This window comes from Strix aluco, chromosome 4, assembly GCF_031877795.1.
Source record: "Strix aluco isolate bStrAlu1 chromosome 4, bStrAlu1.hap1, whole genome shotgun sequence".
NCBI classification, from domain to species: Eukaryota; Metazoa; Chordata; class Aves; order Strigiformes; family Strigidae; genus Strix; species Strix aluco.
This window is the reverse complement of record NC_133934.1, coordinates 30,878,951-30,898,041: the sequence shown is the minus strand read 5'-3', so window position 1 is coordinate 30,898,041 and position 19,091 is coordinate 30,878,951. Positions and strand designations below refer to the sequence as shown.

At 34.6% G+C, this 19,091-nt stretch overlaps 1 protein-coding gene across 4 annotated transcripts in view; it reads left to right on the top strand.

Moving 5' to 3' along the window:
• CHIC2 (cysteine rich hydrophobic domain 2) overlaps nt 1–18,625 on the top strand; it is a 31,378-nt gene extending 12,753 nt beyond the window's left edge. For all 4 annotated transcript variants that reach the window (XM_074822559.1, XM_074822561.1, XM_074822560.1 and 1 more), the window contains 3 exons: nt 8,595–8,651; nt 8,818–8,877; nt 11,730–18,625. In XM_074822559.1, coding sequence (XP_074678660.1) covers nt 8,595–8,651; nt 8,818–8,877; nt 11,730–11,780 — 168 coding nt within the window. In that variant the 3' untranslated portion in view covers nt 11,781–18,625. The remainder of the gene's footprint in view (nt 1–8,594; nt 8,652–8,817; nt 8,878–11,729) is intronic.
• The last annotated feature ends 466 nt before the right edge of the window (nt 18,626–19,091 follow it).

Below are 19,091 nucleotides of genomic sequence, written 5' to 3'. Positions count from 1 at the left end.
AGCTACTTATTTGTTTGTGAATTCACACAAAGCTGATGAATGCTGCTTAAGCCTCATCATTAGTTGTCACTTACGTAGCAGTTTACATCTTCAGAGTGCTGTATAAACACAAGCTAATTACAACTTCCAAAGTATTTATTAAATTAAATATGTGGTGGAGGAGCTGGAATGAATTTTCTTAAATACAGTAGTCTTGCTTGTCAGTGGATGATACTGATGTTAAAATACATTAGCTTAGTTTATTGAACCTATGAATACATTATATTCATTTTCAAAACTGAAGAAAATACATATTTTTCTCCTCTGCCTATCTGCCAGGGGCTTAGCACTGGAGATACTCTAATACCATAACGCTTTTCCAAGCAGTTCCTTGAGGCAACTACATAAGATGGAAGGTGCCTTGTTTTTGGGGTCTCTGTTGTGACAATTTACATTGTAATTCAGTTTGGAAGAATCTTTAAAATTGTAATGTATTTATTATGTTTATCCTAACCAGAACATATGTGATCTCTATATTGGCTTTTGTCAGCTTAGTAAAACTTTTTTAAAGTAGAGCTTGTATGTATCAAATATATTCAGAGGTCTTTAAAATAATCTATTTTTTTAGTACTAGCTATGCAATGAAAACTTTAAAAAAATCAGAAGATTCAGACCGGGTATATTTTTCTTCAAAAATTGTTCATTATAATTTTGGTCAGAAGAGTCACTTACGTCCTCCACGTACTGAACTTGGTGGCAAAGCTTGCAGAACACTATAAATGTGAAATCATCATGTATATAGTGCTCTGATTATTTTTTTTTCTATCTCTGAAACCAAATTTTATTTCCTTCAGGGAACCTTGCAAAGGTTTATCAGGTTTTCATGTGCTTTCCTAAAGGATAGAGTAGTAAGTTGGTACATAACAAGGTGTGGGAGCAGATAGTTCTGCCATGTCTCTTAGCAAACCTGCTTGGGGGGCAGGGTAATAAGATTGGCATGAAGAATACTTACAAATATAAGTAAATCACAAAATACTTATTTCTTTACAGGTCAAATGCAAATCCTTTAGTATTTCAAAAATATGTATTCTGAAGTGAAATTTGTAATTTCATGTGTTCCTAATAGGTTTTATGTTAATCTTAAAAGCAGCATGTATCTTTGGTTTCTATAGTGAATATTCTAAATGCTATTTAAAATTTAATTGCATTTGTAATTAGAATGATATTGCTGAACATTCTAATATTAATCAAAATAATACATCTAGGATTAACATTTCCATGTTATAGTGCCTCTTACATTGGGATGGCTAAGGTATATAGAGGGAGCCATACATCATGCAGTGACTTGGTTTTAATATTGCTTTTTGTATTGCTTTTTGTATGCAATTTGACATGTTGCTGAAAAAATGAATGTGAGCTAGTTGAAATTCTCACAGACCTGTTCTGAAAGAGCATGCTAAAAATGGTCTCGCTAGTTGTCAGATTTGGAAGTGAGGTTAGGAAGGGTCATTGTAGATGATGCCAAATAGGAAGCATATGCAAACACTGAGGAAAGAATTAGAATGCAAAATTATCTGAAATTCCTATAGCAAATTAAAATAAGTGTTAATGTAAAGCAAACATAAAACTAGAATGGGCTGCTGCAAATGTGAGGTTGTGACACTTCTGTGCTGCTTTTTCTTAAAATAGTCTTGCTCTGGGATGTATTCACTCTTTCATTTTATTAAACAAACCAGAGTAAAACATTATTTTCTGTATAAGTGAAGCATTCTCAGTAACTCAAGCACTATGTAAAAATGAAGTAACTTGTTATTTAACAAAAAAAAAGTAGTTCAAGGAACATGACTGATGACAAAACAGTTAGGAGGATGAGGGGGGAAGCTCTACAAAAGAGAAGACTGAAGAAGTTGATAAGTCTACCAAATATACATGTAAAGTGGAAAGTGACTAGGTACTTTTCATTTTGTTCCCCATAAAAATTATTTTTGCTGAATTTTGGAATAAATTAATGAATTTGGAACAATAATGATGATGGTGATTGAAAATATTTTTTTAAGTAGCCAGATTTATTTTTTCTAAATTGGTTATCTAGCTACAGGATCAACCTACTTGGGATTCTGTAATTTTCTGGTTCAGTCCTAGACGGACAAGGCACTGTAGAGGCTGTCCCTTTCAGAGGGATCATTCTCTTCAGCATGCACACTAGCGTAGCGTTGGATTTTACAGGGCCTTCTAGAGTTATTTTGTTAAGTTGTGCTGCTTTTCAGTCTTTCTGGCCAGGTAGCTTCTCTTCCATTCTTGGCCCCTGCCCTTAGACATGCCTAACAGCAGGAGTCAAAGGCTTCCTACATACTAATAAATTAAACCTGGGAGTGTTCCTAGGAATTGGCGCTTTATAATTTGTGCCCTTACAGAGGTCCCTGGCAGGCTCTGGGTCTGTGTTGTGTAACAATTCCTAGGCATTGTCAGAATGCTCCAGGCACTATGAGTGGTTCGGAGGTTATGAAAACTTACTGATATAGATGCAAGTTGTTCCCTGCCAGCTGGCTTCAAGTGAATGGGAATGTTTCTGGGCACAGTTTCATTTCCTAATAGAGTTGTAACCTGAGATTCTTTAATTTTTCCACCTTCACTGGCCTTGAACTGTGTTCCATAGCATACTACTGGATATTTTGGAAATAAATGACGGAGACCTAAATTAACATCTCTGTAACCTTAAAAGACATCATGGAGGTGGAATTTTCATCCATGTTCAGTTTATAATTTCCCATAGTGGATGACACTGGATGAGCTATTTGGTGGAGATTCAATCCTATTTTCATCCCTGTTATAGTCAATACCATCTTAAGTCTTCATTTTCTGTGGCCCTTCAGCAGGAGGTGGATGCTTTAGATTGTCATGGCCAGATTTGAATAATTTGTTTGGAGGGAACAGAGCTTCATGGGTTTTTTTTTCTTATAATGACAGAGAATCAGAGCTAGAATTTATTCCTAGAATTAAAAGTGTTACAAATCTTTATTTACAAATTCGAGTAACAATGTTAGTTATAATTGTGATGCTTCATGGATCAGTTCAACATCTCTCTGTCTGTGCAATGTGTTTTTCCACATCTCAGGCCTTCTCAAGGGTTAATTTTGCCAAGGTCAAGACCATTTCTTCTACAAAGCTTTTCCATAGTATGAAGTTTCCACAATGGTTGGCTCTAGTTGCTGTCACCTCATTACAGGAAGTAGCTAGCTACACTTATTTGGTGACTTAGCTATTCTGGGACAGTTAAAATATCCAGTGGCTAAAATAAGAAGTTAGAATCTTGAGTCTTTTGGATTGTTTATATTTGAGAAGAAATTTATGTAAGACCTTTGTAATTAACTTTTAGGAACTTTACTTGATAATTTCTCTCTGCCATGTGTTTCTACTGTGGACCAAGATGACTTCGGAAAATACTCATCCAGTGTCTTATCAGTTAATATGTTGATGATAATACTATAAGATGTTCTCCATTGTACTCCTGGATAATGTACACCTTCTCCATTCTCCACATGTTTCACAGCTTTAGTGCTTTCTTAAACAGTGTAGGAGTTTGAGAATCAAGGTAATCAGAGTCTCTGAGGAATCAGTCATCTTTGGCTTACATATTAAAAACTGTTACATGGAGTAATGTCAAATAATGCTGCTCTCTATATCAGCAGGCAATATGGTGGAGGAGACCTTTCCAGAAAGTAGTTGATTCTTTAAGCTTGAAATTCATCTCCCTGTGATGTACCAGCCCAGGGTTGAGACCTATACAAATTAGGTCAGTTTATGGATTGTGTGAGGATATGGGACAATATCCTCAGGGCTGTCTTTTAGAACAGGAAGTTCCCTGAGGTCAACTTGGTGTTGTCAGTTCTTCCACTCCAGAATTCTGTGGATTAAATTTCTTTTTGCCTGATCAGAAGCTTTGATTGGTGCTTTGGTCTGGGCTTACTTTCTGCCCAGAATCCTCTGTAAGGCAAGACAAGATGCAGCAATAGTAATCCTGTTGGACAAGGCATTTATTTCAAGATCGTACAAAAAGCACCAGAATGCTACATTTATTTCCAGATATTCAATCCGTGTAGTATGGGTTTCACTCGTTTTCTTGCATGGATGCTGCAGTGGCTTCCAGGATGAGAACCCTTACAATAGTCTCTAGTAAAGAAATATCCTAGATACTAGTAGGAAAGATGATAAAAGATACACCTATGTGCCTGAACAGACACCTTTTCAAATTACTGTACATGCTGAAGAAGGTATTCCAAGATGTCAGGATCTGAAATCAACCCAGGTTTTACCTCTGTCATCATTGCCCTTCACAAATAAAGAATTCCTCAGTAAGATGGGAATCTTACCAGTTTACAGTTTCTAAAGGGTTTATTTGTGATACAGTGTTCAAGGTGGGCACTTTCTCAACACAGATAAAGAGATATGTAATTCAGTTATGCGTGTTCCAGGTACAGCTTTGGTATTTTCATGGCACCAATATGGGCCTCAAAATTGACTTGGGGAATGTCCTGGCATGTTGAAAGTGAGCGTACAGTTGTGTGATTCAGTTATCATCTAACTTTATATTTCATTGTTTGTGCTGATAACTAAATTACTTGGGTATAAATTTTGTAGTCGGGTATATCTTTGGAGAATGAACAGAAATTCCTGCTTCTATCATTTCTGTCTTTGAGCAGAGATGGTATAGTTCAGACCTCTGATAGGTAGGATCCTTTGCCTTTCTTCTGTGGGGTCTAATATAAATTCTGGTCGTATGAAAATAAACAAAAATATGCCTTAATTGGCCTCTTTGTATTTTGAAATTTAAGCATAAAGTGTATTATTTCCAGGTAATACTCAAAATTATTAGTAGTTGATTGGGGTAAAGTTTTATATGAAGGAATCTGAAAATCTTCACGTACTATTTATTGGATTAATGTTACACTACATTTACATATGTTTGGGAGTCTTCAGATGAAAAGTCAAAGATCAAATGCATGTGGTGGGAGATTCTTCTGTTGTTCCCAGATAACTGTGAATAAAACTGATAGTGGAGAATTGTGTTGTTACTGTCCCTGTTGTTTCCCCACTTAAATGAAGACAAAAGGAGGTGCTCAAATTAGCACCATTTTAGGAGTTGTGTAAGTTCTTTTGTTTAATATTGTACCAGTCATTCACTGATTTGCAACAGGAGTTGAGGGGGCTTTGGCTCATTCACTAGTACAGCACTAGTACACTACTAGTGTAGCAGGCATGTTCCAGGTCATGCACTGCAAGAGGGGACCCTGTGGCTGCACAGCCTCCCAGTCCAGATCATAACTGCATCTAGAATTGTAAGCTAACTTCACTAGGCACTGTAAAGACGTAACAGCAAAGTCTTGCAGTTGGTAATACAGGTAACACACTAGTTGTATTCAATACTGCCGTGTTTCTGCATGAAAAGTTCATACTTAGTCTTCCTATTTTTTTTTCTTCCATGCTGAAAGGCAAAACTTTATTTTACTTAATTGGGAGCAATAAGCATTGGTGAAAGTGTATTCTGAGTTGGGATTTTTTACTAGTCTGATTTTTCAAATGACACTGTCAAACATTAATATCTTTAAAGAATCAGTTATTTTTCAGGAATGTTTCATTAAACGTTGCATCTAGATCATTGATTGAAGAAGTCTATTTCACAGAATTCTGTCTAACATTAAAGACTATCTGCTTTTTTCATGGAGTATGTTACAAAGCATACTTTCTTATCATTGGTATGCTAAAAATTGTACTTGAATTGCAGTTTTAGCTTTGCTCAAATATTGGATTGGGTTTTTTAAGAAAAAAAAATTAAAAGCTGTATAGTATTAAATCTTCCTAATAAGCAAGTCTCTCTTCCACTTAATTTGTGCTTTTGTTGTGGCTAACAAATAATTTGCTGTATGGGTTTTTCTGTACACCATTGATAGAATATATAAGCTTGTCATCCTAGTGTGCTGGAAATGCTACACTCAAATCAAGTGTTCCTTTCTGGTTTTGTATATCCTCACCTGCTCCTCACTGTAAATCATTGAGATGTCAAGAGCAGTGATTAATTAAGCTGCACGTGCAAGTGCTTTTTTTCACCTGTCAAGTAGGAAGAAAACTTACTATAGTGAATTGTGTGATGCTGTTTAATGCATTTCTTTTTATTCCGAGCTCTGAGGTTTGGAGAAATATTTTACAGTCTAATTTTCATTAACATTTCTGTATTGATGATATGACGTGATTTGGGAGCTATTGCTATCCCAAATTATACTTCAGGAAGAATTGTATTTGAGGCTCTGGGAATATAAATAATCGTGGTCTTGAGGCTGCATGTGTTTTTATTCATGCTAGTCAAATGACTTTAAACTGGCTTGCTTACTTAAACCAATTAATAGTACATAACTACCTATCAGTTTCTTATTTATGTGTATGTATTGTAATATATATGTAATTTTATTGGAATTTGAAAAGCTTGGATGTTTTTCACACTCTTTGGGGCAAACAATGCAATTAAATTGTATAGTGATCTTAATCTATTATTAAAAGGTCCTGGAAAGGAAGATTACAAGGTAGATTCAGGTTTTGAATCAGTTTTGCCATTGGTTTAGCAGCGGGTGGGCAGGCAGATGCCTGCTCAGAGTAGAACCTATTGCCATTTTTCACCATTGATAGAGTAGCCTTTCAGAGTCAATGAGCTCTGTCAATGTGAGCTTGTCAAGGCTACAACTTCATAGACCTGAGAGGCGGTTTGAGAGGTCAGCCCTTTTCAGGTTTGCTGTGATGCAAATGAACTTTAATGCTTAAACAACTATTGGAATTTTTATGTCTGCTCCTTGTTCTTTTTTCTTCACAAAGTCATTGACGAGACATTCAGTGCTTTTTAAATTGGAAGTTGCATTGTGCTAAAGACCTAGTACAGATTTACGGAGGGCTGAAAGCAGTTAGATCATGTTCTTTTCATGGTGCGATTAGAATCAAATCGATTTCCCTACAGCCTTCAGCATTCAGATGGCAATTTTAACAAAGCTTGGGGGCTAGACAAGGGACAAAACGACTGAACTGAATGTTAATTACACTCTGCAGCCTTATTTTCTTTTGATTTGGAGCTGACTGGCAACTAAATTAACAAAAGTGTGACCATAACTGCTGCCCTATTTTCATTTAAAAGGAGAGCAGACTCTAAAAGGCTATCTTTACAAAGAAACAAGTGAGGTCTACTGATTATTGTTAAAGGGCACTGTCTTTAAAAACATAATAATAATAACCCCAAAAATACTCAATTCCCAATTGATGTGATAAATTAGTCACTGGCACATCCACCTTCTGATAATTCCTTGACTTACGCTTTTTAAAATAAAACATAATAAAAATTCAGTGTAATGATTACTCATAGATAGCAATGATCTAATTTTTAATCATGTGACCACAGTACATGCTTAGATGTGTTTCCTCACAACAACTTCGGTATTAAACTAGAGAGAAACCGATGTTTGAAAACCAAGGTGTTAATATTTGGAGGGAAATGAATAATTTGTCTAATTTTTATTTTACTCAGACATTCTTGTTTCTCATGACAGCATTTAGTTTCATTTGTTAAGGTTCATTTACAGTACTTGAATTTGTAGTAATAACAGCAAGATGCTTTCTCATCCCTTCCCCTCACCCCTCTCTGCCTTGTAAGGAAGCTGCAGCTGCACTAAGTTGTATTTGATCCTTGTCATTGCTCTGTCCTTTTGCACCTGCAGCTCTGTTGGTCTCATCTTAACACCTGGCATCATGAATTATCCTCTTTTTATTCATAGTCAGTAGCAAATCCCATTTAGAGCTAAGCAGTATATGTTCTGGCAGGCAAATGACCATAAATGTCAGAATGTATTTCTCAAATGTAAATATAACTGAATAATTATATTCAAAATGCTGTGAAACTTTGCAGCACAGAATATCCTTTAATACTAGCATGCATAATCTTAAAAAGCTGTGCAGAAGAACTTTGAGGATTCTCTATCTGAAGTGTCAAGTGTGGACAACATAGTCAGTAAAACTTCGTTTTAGAATCCTGAATACTGTGTTTGCTCTTTATACAAATCACACGTTTAGTAATATTCATTGTGCAATTTACTGTAACTTTCTGCATTTGGTTTTCAGTCTCTGGATATAAAAGTAATAAATTTCTCTTTTGTTTAGAGTATTGTGTATTTGTACTTGACCTACAGCGTTGCAAAATAGTTTGCAGCATTTGTCAGTTTAGATGCCGACCTTTGTAGCAGTGCATTTAGACCACTGATACTGGGGGTAGCAGTGTTCCTGCTTTTATACTTAAATCACTTCAAAATTTCTGTAGTTTTAAAGTTATAACTGCTGTAAGGATGAGAAAATACATATATGAACAGTTTTTGTTCCAAAATGGCTAAAGATAGTTATTTGGGTGGCATAAAAAGTTGTTTCTGTTCCAGTTACTGTTTAATACCAGAGAAGTTTTAATAGTACTACAGACCACCCTGTACTCAGTCACTGTCCTGTACCTCTCTCCTTTTCACACAAAAGCAGCTGCAAAACAAAGTTTTTCTAAAACCAGTCAAGAGTAAAATTCTTTCTCATTTGTCTTCCAGACACGAAGATCGATTGAGAAGTTATTAGAATGGGAAAACAATAGGTTATACCACAAGGTGAGTGCCGCAGGGAGCAGCTTCGTACTGTTGGAGTTTGAATTGCACAGTATGGAAACAGATGCTTTTGTTGAACGAAAAATATGAAAGGTGGACAAATGGGCTAGTCTGTGTGCTGCAATAAAATACAGCTCATTTTTCTTCTTTTTCTTTCCTCCTTGTCTAGCTGTGCTTGCATTGGAGACTAAGCAAAAGGAAATGTGAAACGAATAACATGATGGAATATGTAAGTTAAAGGGCTGTTTTGTGAGTTTCTCTATTAAATGATCATTTATTTTGCTTCTGATCTTATTCTTTTCATGATTATTAATCAGTAAAGGTGTCAGGAGCTTAATCGCCTGAGTGCAAGGATTTTCTACGGTTCACAGATGCATGGTTTCATGTGCAGGACTGATTTATAAAGTTATGAATGACTTGAAAACAAGGCTTCACTGTGTTCTGAAAAATAATAAATTAATTGCCAAGATAAAATAGCTTGAACATGTGCTGATGGAGTGTGAAATTTTAGATGCTGTATAAAGAATAACCACAACTTTGGTTACGCAGCAAGTCAGATATGGCTGTTTTATATAATGCTAATCAAGTCTAAAAGTATGGAAGAAGACCTTTCAACTAAGCTGTTGGAGCTTAAGAAACCTTTAGCCTTTTTAGATTTTAACTGCCCCTTACCTCAACTGTCTTGAAAGTATCTTTATCTCCAATTGGTGTCACTAAAATATTTTTAAGTTAGTCTCTGGAGTTGCAACTTACTTCAGTCTTTGGCTGAGACTCTATAAGCCCTTCTTGGAAACATACAGTGAGAAGTTACATGTGGTTTAAATGAATGATGTTCAATGTGGGATTTCAGTTTGTTTAGCTTACAACCTTCTTGCTCTTTTTCGGTGCTGTTTTTATTTCCATTTTCGAATTATCTTGGAGGTACAGAGAATAGGATGAAATTAAGCTGCTAAAATTTAAGAAACACTAGAATTTGCGTAACTTCATGCTCTAGGAAGTAGGCAATATGAATGGTTAACTTTTTAAAAAAAAGATCAGCCTTTGAGAAATTTCTACTGTATTAGTTCTAACTTATCTGTGATCTTTCATTACACGGTATTTTGTTCTTTGAAACAACAAAGCTATCATGCATATAAAAATTTTGAAAGTGATTAGAGTTGGAAATTATATTAAAAGAATGTTTTTCTTTAGTCTTCCCCTTTTTCCTGTTTCTACATTGGATCTTGTTCATAGGCTGAAACATAACATCTTTAAAATGCATCTTTTACAGAATGGCTTTATTTAGTTCAGTGAATAAGTAGACTTTTTATAACATCTATTCTACAAAATTTTTTGGTTTAGATGTATGAGATGTGACTGAAAATGGAATAATGCAAATTCCAGAAAGCAGATTTGAGCTTTACGTAAATGAAGCGTTGTCACATACAGTGTTTTGCAGATTCAACTGAGAAAACCACATACAATGCTAGTTTATAAATACTATGGCCCAGCAACATTTAGAGGTGAACATTTGTTCTATTAAATAAAATTTAAAATCAGCTGATGTGTTTAAATTGTAATATAATGTAAGCATGGGCATACAGTTTTACGGGATAAAGATCGAAGATTTTATTTTGAATTTGTGAAATGTCTAATATATTATATCTGCATATATTTAATGAGAAATTTTCAACAAGACTTCTCTGTACCACTTTCTCATTTTCAGTGAACTGACTTGCTAGTCTCTTAAAAATTGCCCTTAATGTTATGTTCGTGATTAATAAACACTTACTGCTTTTTTCAAAACAGGGGATTTAGACTCTTGTTGTACCCAAAACTGGGTGCTTTGCCAACTTGAGGTTCTAAGTCCACTGCTGTAGATGCTAAATTAAATAAGTAATTAAATAAATTAAGACAAGATAGTCTTACACCTTTGGCGTAAACACAGTATTTCAGCTTTTCTTCTTGCTCCCTTTTTGAAATGTTGCCTGAATATCTGAAGCCCTGGTATCTCTGAAGCATCCAGTGGTTGACTCATGTCAACGATCAATGGAATTTGAGCGGTTTGCATCGCTTCTGCGAATAAGTCAGTTCTGAATATCTCTAAAAATAAACTTGTACACCTGACTTTTATATCTGTTATTTCAAAAGTGTTTGCCTTAAAAATAAAATCAGAGACTACTTTTCTGATGTTCAGGATGCTGTCAGAGATAAAGTGTTTACTTCTAAGCAGCCAAGTTGTGTTCTCCTTCACAATCAAAAACATTTAGAAATTCTTTTTTAACTTCTTAGCAAGGCAAGCTCCCCTTAAAAGTAAATAAAATCCTGTTATGTTACCAGATGCATTTGTTTATAAATACAATCGTGCTGCTGTATTTTGACTGTGTCTCTGAAGAAAGAAAATGAACAAGTGAACATTTTCTTTAAGCTTTCTATTTAAAGTAGGATAAATACTTAGATTGTGTTCTGGAGTGTACCCTACCATGTGTACATAGCTCAGAAACACATAGTTTAAATTTGAATTGGGACCATAAGAATAATCATGCAAAGCATTAGTCAAGTTTCTTGTTAACTACTTGCAGACTTGTTAGATATGGGAACTTTGCAAAGATTGATACACCTTTCTATACAAGTTTTGAAATATAAACATAACTTAGAATCCTATGTTAAGTGGAACAATTTGAAGTAAGAGGAATTGCATGTGTAGTTGAAAATTAACTTTGCATACATTGTGCCTTCTGTTTTTAAATTAATATGTTTATCTCTCATAATTTTTTTTCCTAATAATGTAAATGAATTATGTTAAGGAGTAATTATGTAGTAGCTTATTTCAGTTTATTTAGAGGTGTTAGGTATTGGTAGGGAAGTTTTCCTATTGAATTTGATTCCTTAAGAGTTTTGGTTTTCTACCCCAAAACAGTTAACATCAAACATGACTTTTCTAATGGCCTCTTACCTAAGAAAAGCACCGTCATCTTTGATCATCATCACAACTTGATGTACTTAAAAAAAAAAAAAAAAAAAAGGCATGTGAATTATCATTGTGCTAGTACGATTGCTGCCATCTTCCATTTAATATATATTTGTTTTCTTTTTATACAGGTCATCCTTATAGAATTTTTACCAAAGACACCGATTTTTCGACCAGATTAGCATTTGATTTATTTATAGAGACTTATTCAAGTATGTTGTCTTTCCAATGGTGCCTTGCTTGGTGCTCTCGTGGTGGTGACATAGCGTTGGTTCTACAGAATCTTGTGGTTTTTTCATTCTTTTTTGTTTGTTTTTTTGTTTTGTTCTTTGTTTTGGATTTTTTTAAAATAAGAGCATGTTCTAAGTGCATTTGGTCAAACTCTGCAAAGTAATTTCACACAAATGTTAACTACTACTTAAGTTATTGTTACTTTTACTACTTCTGTTTATTAATGTATCTTGATTTTCAAAGAGTCTTTTATATGTGTGCGCGTGTGTGTACATACATATATTACTATAAATACACAGCTGAAAATGGTATACAAGTGAGCAGGTATTTTTTTATCCCAAAATTACACAACTGATTGACTGTACCTTGTGTAAGTCCTTTTAATCATTCATTTACATGCTGAAGTACCTTCTAAGGTGGTCTTAAACTTTCGTCAGTGACTAGTCAGTTGTAAATATTTTTATTTCTTTTTGGGATACTGGCTAGCCTCTTACAACAACAGAAGGAGATAAAGTTCTTTTTGAAACTATGCTTTTTGGAGCCCAGATGTCATTGCATTAGCAGAAGTCTTTGTGCTCTTTATGAAGAAGTCCTGTCAGCTGGTTCTGAAAACATTCTAATTTAAAAGTTTTTAAAAAAAAAAGACAACAAACCAGAATTATTTTACTCACACCAGAAGAATCACTGAGAGAATTGCATGTATCTGGTTAATAGAACTCAAGATCACAAAAATACTAGTATTGCAGTTTATAATGTAGCTGTTTTAATTCAGGCTAATGCCATATATCAGCTTTATTCCTAGTGTTTACCAGATCCTGTACACAGGGGTGCAGAAGGACTTGTTTTACTAAAACTTATTGTCCAAGAGGACCTTTCAGGGTGGGTTTTTTTGTTGTTTTAAAGCCACATAAGCAGAAAAAAGTTATTGAAGAAATCTTGAACAGTACACTTCCAGATGCAAATGCAGATGTCATGTATTAAAAATAATCAAAGCAGGGTACACTGGGCAACAGTGTAAGTTTAAATGTGTTATTTATTGCACCCTTGCTTCTGCTCATTTTGGTTTACAAAGCTTATTTTCTGCACAAGTATAAGACTTTTTTTTACTGGATATATGATGTATGCTTGGGTCAGGCCAGTTGTGTTTTGTTTCTGCTACTTATATCTTAGTTGTACATATCTTCACACATAGGTTTTTTTTTTAATTGCGGTCAATCACATTTTTAAATTTGCTTTAGGTGTCTAAAATTACTGTACATGAGCATTAAGTTAAGAATATGTTCTTTGTACAGTTGTGGTAGCAAGCAATAATGTGAATATATGAGAAAACAGATATACTCTGCTTAATATTTGTATGAAAGAAAAGTTGATACCACTACAAGCAAGAATAATCTTCTCTTTTTAATATTTTAAATACAAGTTTTATTTCAAGGTAATATATTACAGGTACCTTGATGCTGTGAACTATTTTTCTATGTCTTCAAAATATTTATGCTCTGTAAAATATTCTTTAGTGAGTACTATATTCCTAAATTGTTCATAGTGGGAGTGGTCTAGAAAGTTTTAAGTTTTCTTAAATCTAAGCCTTCTGTATCTGTTCCTAAAACTCATCCTTTGCTCATCTTTTGTCTGTGGATTCCTCATGTTTACTTTGAAAATAGCTCATCTATGCTTTTCATACAAGCCTACAAGTGTGTTTCTTTAACTTGACAGCATATGATTTTTAATTAACAATACCAGTTTTGTGCTGCCTCAGTCTTCTGGGTCCCACGGTGGTTTCTCTCCAAAGTAATTGCTTATAATTTCTTTAAAATCAGTTTCAGCCTGCAAGGGAGGCCAGAAGCCTAATGTTGATGGCAGCTGAGGTTGTGGAAGTTGGAGGTTCAGGGGAGAGGTTGGAATTGAACAAGAAATGATAACTGGTAATAAATACTGATGACCAGAAATATATGTTGATTTCCTCGAGTGTCAGTTTTCAATAAAATGAACATTGAATCATGCAAGGCCTAGATTTTATTATCGGAATTCTCAGTTGACTCTATATAGATAGGTTTGTGTCATGGATGCACTGATAGTTCATTAGTGCAGAAGGATAAGGTTGGTTATGGCTTGTGATATGTTCATAGCAGCACCTCATTCAGTGTGAGCTGTTTGCCTTAGTTTACTACCCAGACTTTACATACTACATTCTGTGACACCACAACTACCTTGCCAGCAGCACCCAAACCTACCTACAGAAAAGCCAATTTGAGCGCTATGTGTGCTGAAACCAGAGCAGTGAATAGTGCAAGTATCTTGTTAGTACAGCTTCCACATAAGTGGTAGCACTAGTTAAAATCTTGTCTACTTTTAGGTGCATCTGCAGTCATCTACTTGGTTAGCAGGCATTTCTGTATTTCAGCTATGCCTTTCTCTCTAAGAATTCTAGTTTAGGGGTCCGAAGTAGAGCTCTGAGCATATAAAAAGTGAAATCCCTTAGTAAGGAGGCCAAACTAATTGCCTCTTAAAGAATTTCTGATATTTTATTAAAACAGTGTCTCTGACTTAAAATACAACCAGGAAGCTTGAGAAACTGCATATCTATATAGATGAGTTTTGCTCAAAAGTGTTACTCTCCTGATGATGTAGTACACTCAACTGGTAAGTATGTTATAAAACATTTTCATACAATCCCTTTCGATTCATTAATTACAATGATAGAAATGGAACATAGCAGGAATTTTAATCAACTGTTTGACACCTGCAGCAGTCATCAGGTTTTTCCTTTGATGCTGTTTTTAAAATAATAAATCTATTTATTTTGTGTGCTAGTGAGAAGACATATATTACCTTTTTTTGTACAATTGGCGAAGAATGAAGTTGCAACAGTTTGAGCAGGCTGGAAGCTATAGTAGAACTTCCAGGACATAGCCTACTCTTCGCTGAAATAAATATTATTACTAATAATAGTACAATAAATTGTTCTAACTTGTTCAGCTTGCAATTCCTACAAATAATCTTATCTATTTAACAAATGATGCTGATTGTGTTTCACCTTTAGCCTAAAAACTAATGGTAATGATCAAGGACTTCCTGTGAAAGCTAATTACTATTATTAGATATAGTAGCCTTTAGCTGTCTGATGAAGACTTCTTCTTTACTTAATAAAAATAAATTATTTTTAATGTTTTAAAGCTAGGTAGAAATAAGTCCTGAGGGAGAAAGGCTTTCTGTCTGACCCTACATGAAGAATTCTATAGAACTCATCTGTTGTTAAATAGCTATGATTTGAAGTTTATACTGAGATTGGTAAACTTTACCAGAAATTAAAATGTTTATGGAGATAGGCTACATGAAGTCAGTAAATTTTTTGTAATAGCTAAGTAAGAGTCATTTTAATAAACTATGTATGCAAACCTAAAATTTGCCACAATACTCAAACCCGAGTAGACTGTAAAAACTTTTTACAGTATTTAGATGTAAATTATAATCTCTAAATTGATTTGTTAAATGTTACCTTTTTGTAAATCTCAAGACCATGGTGTTGTAATTCTCTGAACTATACTTACTTAAAAGTCAGTTTTCATTTTTTTCTAAAAGTCATTATTTAGCCTTGAAGATCGTAGGGAAGAGCTTTAAAGTGCAATCTCTAACTGCTCAGAAGCCAGAAGGCAAAGAAAAAGAACTTGTCTTTATTCCCTTCCCTCCACCCCTCCCCACCCCAAAGTCTTAATTTTAAATCAGTCCCCTTGTTTTGGGAGCCTTAGCTTATGGTTTTTGAGCAGCTGGCAATAATGCAAATTGTCCACCAAAAAATCCCATTTGAATTCTGAACAATTTAAAGAGATCACTTTAATTGAAGAGGCAAAAGACTTGTTAAGCAAAGAAAATCCCTCATTCTTTTAAGTTCTCACAGCACTGCTGTTGAGTAATTAAAAGAAGGATCATGATGACCCTACATTAGGTCAAAATCCAGATGATTTTATGTAAAGGAAATGCTCAATTAAAGAGGTCTCAGAGCCCCAAATGCATTGGATTCATAGTAGCGACTTACTGCGGGTAAGTGGTTCTGGCTAGTTTTGTATCCGTGACTAAAATAATTTATGTTGCTCTTCAGCAACCTTGCTTATGAAAAGAAAGCATTTTCAAAATAAGATCTGTATTCATCACTACTAATTTGCTGTAGTTTCTGTGCTGCTTCTCCCTAAAGCCACATTGCATTTCATTCACAAACAGCTAAGTGTATGATCGTTATAATGCCTTTAATAGCCATATTGTAGGTAGAAATATTAACTTCTCAGGGACTAATAGAAAATATGAAAATTGAGTTAATGAGCTGAATGCCTATCTGCATGAAGGCTTACTTTGCGAACGGCACCGTAGAAAACTTCTGATTGCAATATGCATGACCGTTATGAATGTTACCAATATACAGCTATGAGAACTTGCTTTACCCCATACCATTAGGCTGCTGAACGTCAAAGTATGTTGGATAAGGTTAAATTAAGTTGGCTTTTTTTTTCTGATTTGGAGAGAGTGATTATTTCTGATATTGCTACCTTCTTAATTCCTGTGTTTATTCTTTGTAAAGTTCTCCGTTGGCTGGGTGAATCAGGAGATACTGGTCTAATGGGAAAACAGTATAGTTCTTATTAATGAAGTGGAAAAATTTCAAGGGGAGAAGTATTCTAGAAGCAAAAAACTTCACTGCTGAAAATCATGCATTTGGGTTGTTTTGTTGGTAACAGTAGTTTGCAGTTAATTTTTGAACATCTTTTTGCACACTGATGTTTCTGTCAGCATGGGCTGAATTAGAGACTATTTTTGAAAATTAAAAAAAAAGAATCCTTGCATGAAAAGTCATATGTTGACATTTGTTGTGCTGGTGTGTGTTTCTCCACCACATGGCAGCTGGGTAGTACATCTTTTATAAACTACATGTTATTTTTTTCATAGAAGATGTCCTTTGAAAAAATTCTTCTGCTTTGTTTAGCTCATTAATATTTCATTAATGTTTATTTTCTTGAAAAAAGTTTCATAAATGCTTGACCACTCAGAATACAACAGACCATTAGGAAAGATTTAAGTGAGGCAAAAGATGAAACATAGGAATTAGGAGAAGCAACGTGATAATGAATGATGAAGGAATAATGAAAGTTAAATAAAAGCTAGCAATTCATTTTGGTAATTATGTAGACTGTCTTAATTTGTATTCATTTTTTTATTTTAACAAGTGTGTTATTAATTTATTTTGGTTATGCCCTAGTTCATAGACAATTCTGCTATTACGCAGATTTTGAGCTAAGCTTCCTTCTAAACTCAGCATCTCTTAGTTTAAAACATCCAGACCAAAACGGAATTGCTGAAGAGAGCTGCACAGCCAGTACAGAACAGTCTTTTCCTAAGCTGGAGCCTGTAATGCATGGCTAATTGTTTCCAAAGAAAATTCTTGACTTGTCCAGACAGCTCCTGTCATGTGACAGTATATCTGAGGCCCAGAAGTAGGATCCAGTTAGGATAATTTAAGTTCAGGTAAGAGAGACTTTTGTAGTTAGTTGTAGCTTTTATGGGGAAGGGAACCACTGACAAATGCTCACTTTTGGAGGGCAGATAGTAAATTTTATAATGTTTATTGAAACATGCTTCCCCCTGCCCCATTTATAACTTCATAACTGAGAGTGGCTTTGCCTCATGTTGAAAACTAGACTTGGTAGTTAGCTGAAGATTTTTTTTTCTATTCTGAAAAAATGTGAATCCCTTTTTTAATCATGTTTAGAAACTTTTTTCAATAAGTCAGATATCCTGATGCAATACAACTGAGATTTTTAGTGGCTCTATGTTTAAACTGATTTCATTGTACCAATATAAATATCTCACTCATCCACTCTATGTTTATCTCAGAAAGCCTGTTGCAAGCACAGAAGGATCAAACTTGTTAGGGTATGCAGTGTACCTACTTAATATTGTCAATGAGCAGTTTGGCTCAGTGAGGTAACAAGGAATGCAGAGCAGTTCTGCATTTGAAAAGTGTAACTTGGATTCTTGTTTTCTTAAAAGACTGAGTATGGCAATCGGAATACAAAACTAATTCCAAACATAAAGTTTGAAGAAAACAGTAAGCTACAAAACAGTGCCTAAATGTTGTGTGCTAAATTAGTTCTGTCTAGTTCATGTTGCTTTAAAAGAATTTGCAGAGAATTACATCGGATTGCATGTGCTTAGGAAAAACCTGTTAAACGTACAAAGCAGTAGTGGTAAATAAGTCACTGAAAGATTGTTATCTTTCAAGAACTTAAAAAGCAGTATTTTGGACTATGTTAAAAATCCATTTCAGGCAGAAAATGTGTAAGCAATAATTTAACCTAGAACTGGATATTAAGGAAGCTGCTATTTGTAGAAGGACTTGATGGTAATTTTGCCTGCTGGGCATCTCCTCTCATAGAGTTTAGAAAGATAGGGTTGCTGCGACTTCCACTATTGTAACATTCCTCTTCAAATATTTTAAGTCTGTTTGAGAGACTGAAAGCTTAGAGGCCAGTACTGTGTTCACAGGGCGCACGGCTTTGGGAGGAGAAGATAGGAAGAAAAGGACTTTTTTAAAGGCTGCACAATTGTATATATGCATATTTAAGAGTATTTAACCATGTCTGCTAAATTACTGAAGTTAATCTATTGTTGAATTATGGAATATTATTTAATACATCAGCGTTGTTTTTTCCTGACCTGACCCAGAATTGGAATGGACTCCAATATAAATTTTTTTAAAGTATTTCTTAAGTTGTATGTATTATAAACTAATAAAATAATTGTTAACCTATCTACTAAGCCTTACTGTTTGTCATCTATTCAATATGTTGCTGTTGTTGGGGAGTGGGGACAGGAAGAAAAAAAAAAAGCCCCAGAAACTTCTGCCCTATGATACGATGATCTCTTCTAATTTCCAGCTGACACTTTCAGTATAAATTGGGGGGTGGGGGGAATGTTTTTGTGTAATTTAGGTGACTCTAGGACTAGAGTTACCAAGTTTAGAGACATTGCCTTAAGTGTTTCAAACTGGCTTTTCATTAAGTCTGCATTTGGAGTTCTTCAGGCTTTTTAAAGCCCTAAGGGTAGTAGGATTTATCATATGTATTATGGTTATGGTTGAATAGTCATGTTGAAGCTGTTTGTATGCTTTTTTTTTAAATACACTAGTGTTCTCAAACAAGATAGACTGTCCATCTAGTTAAGGCAGAGACCATTTATTGAGAAAGGAATCATTCCCATCTATGTAAATCATGTAT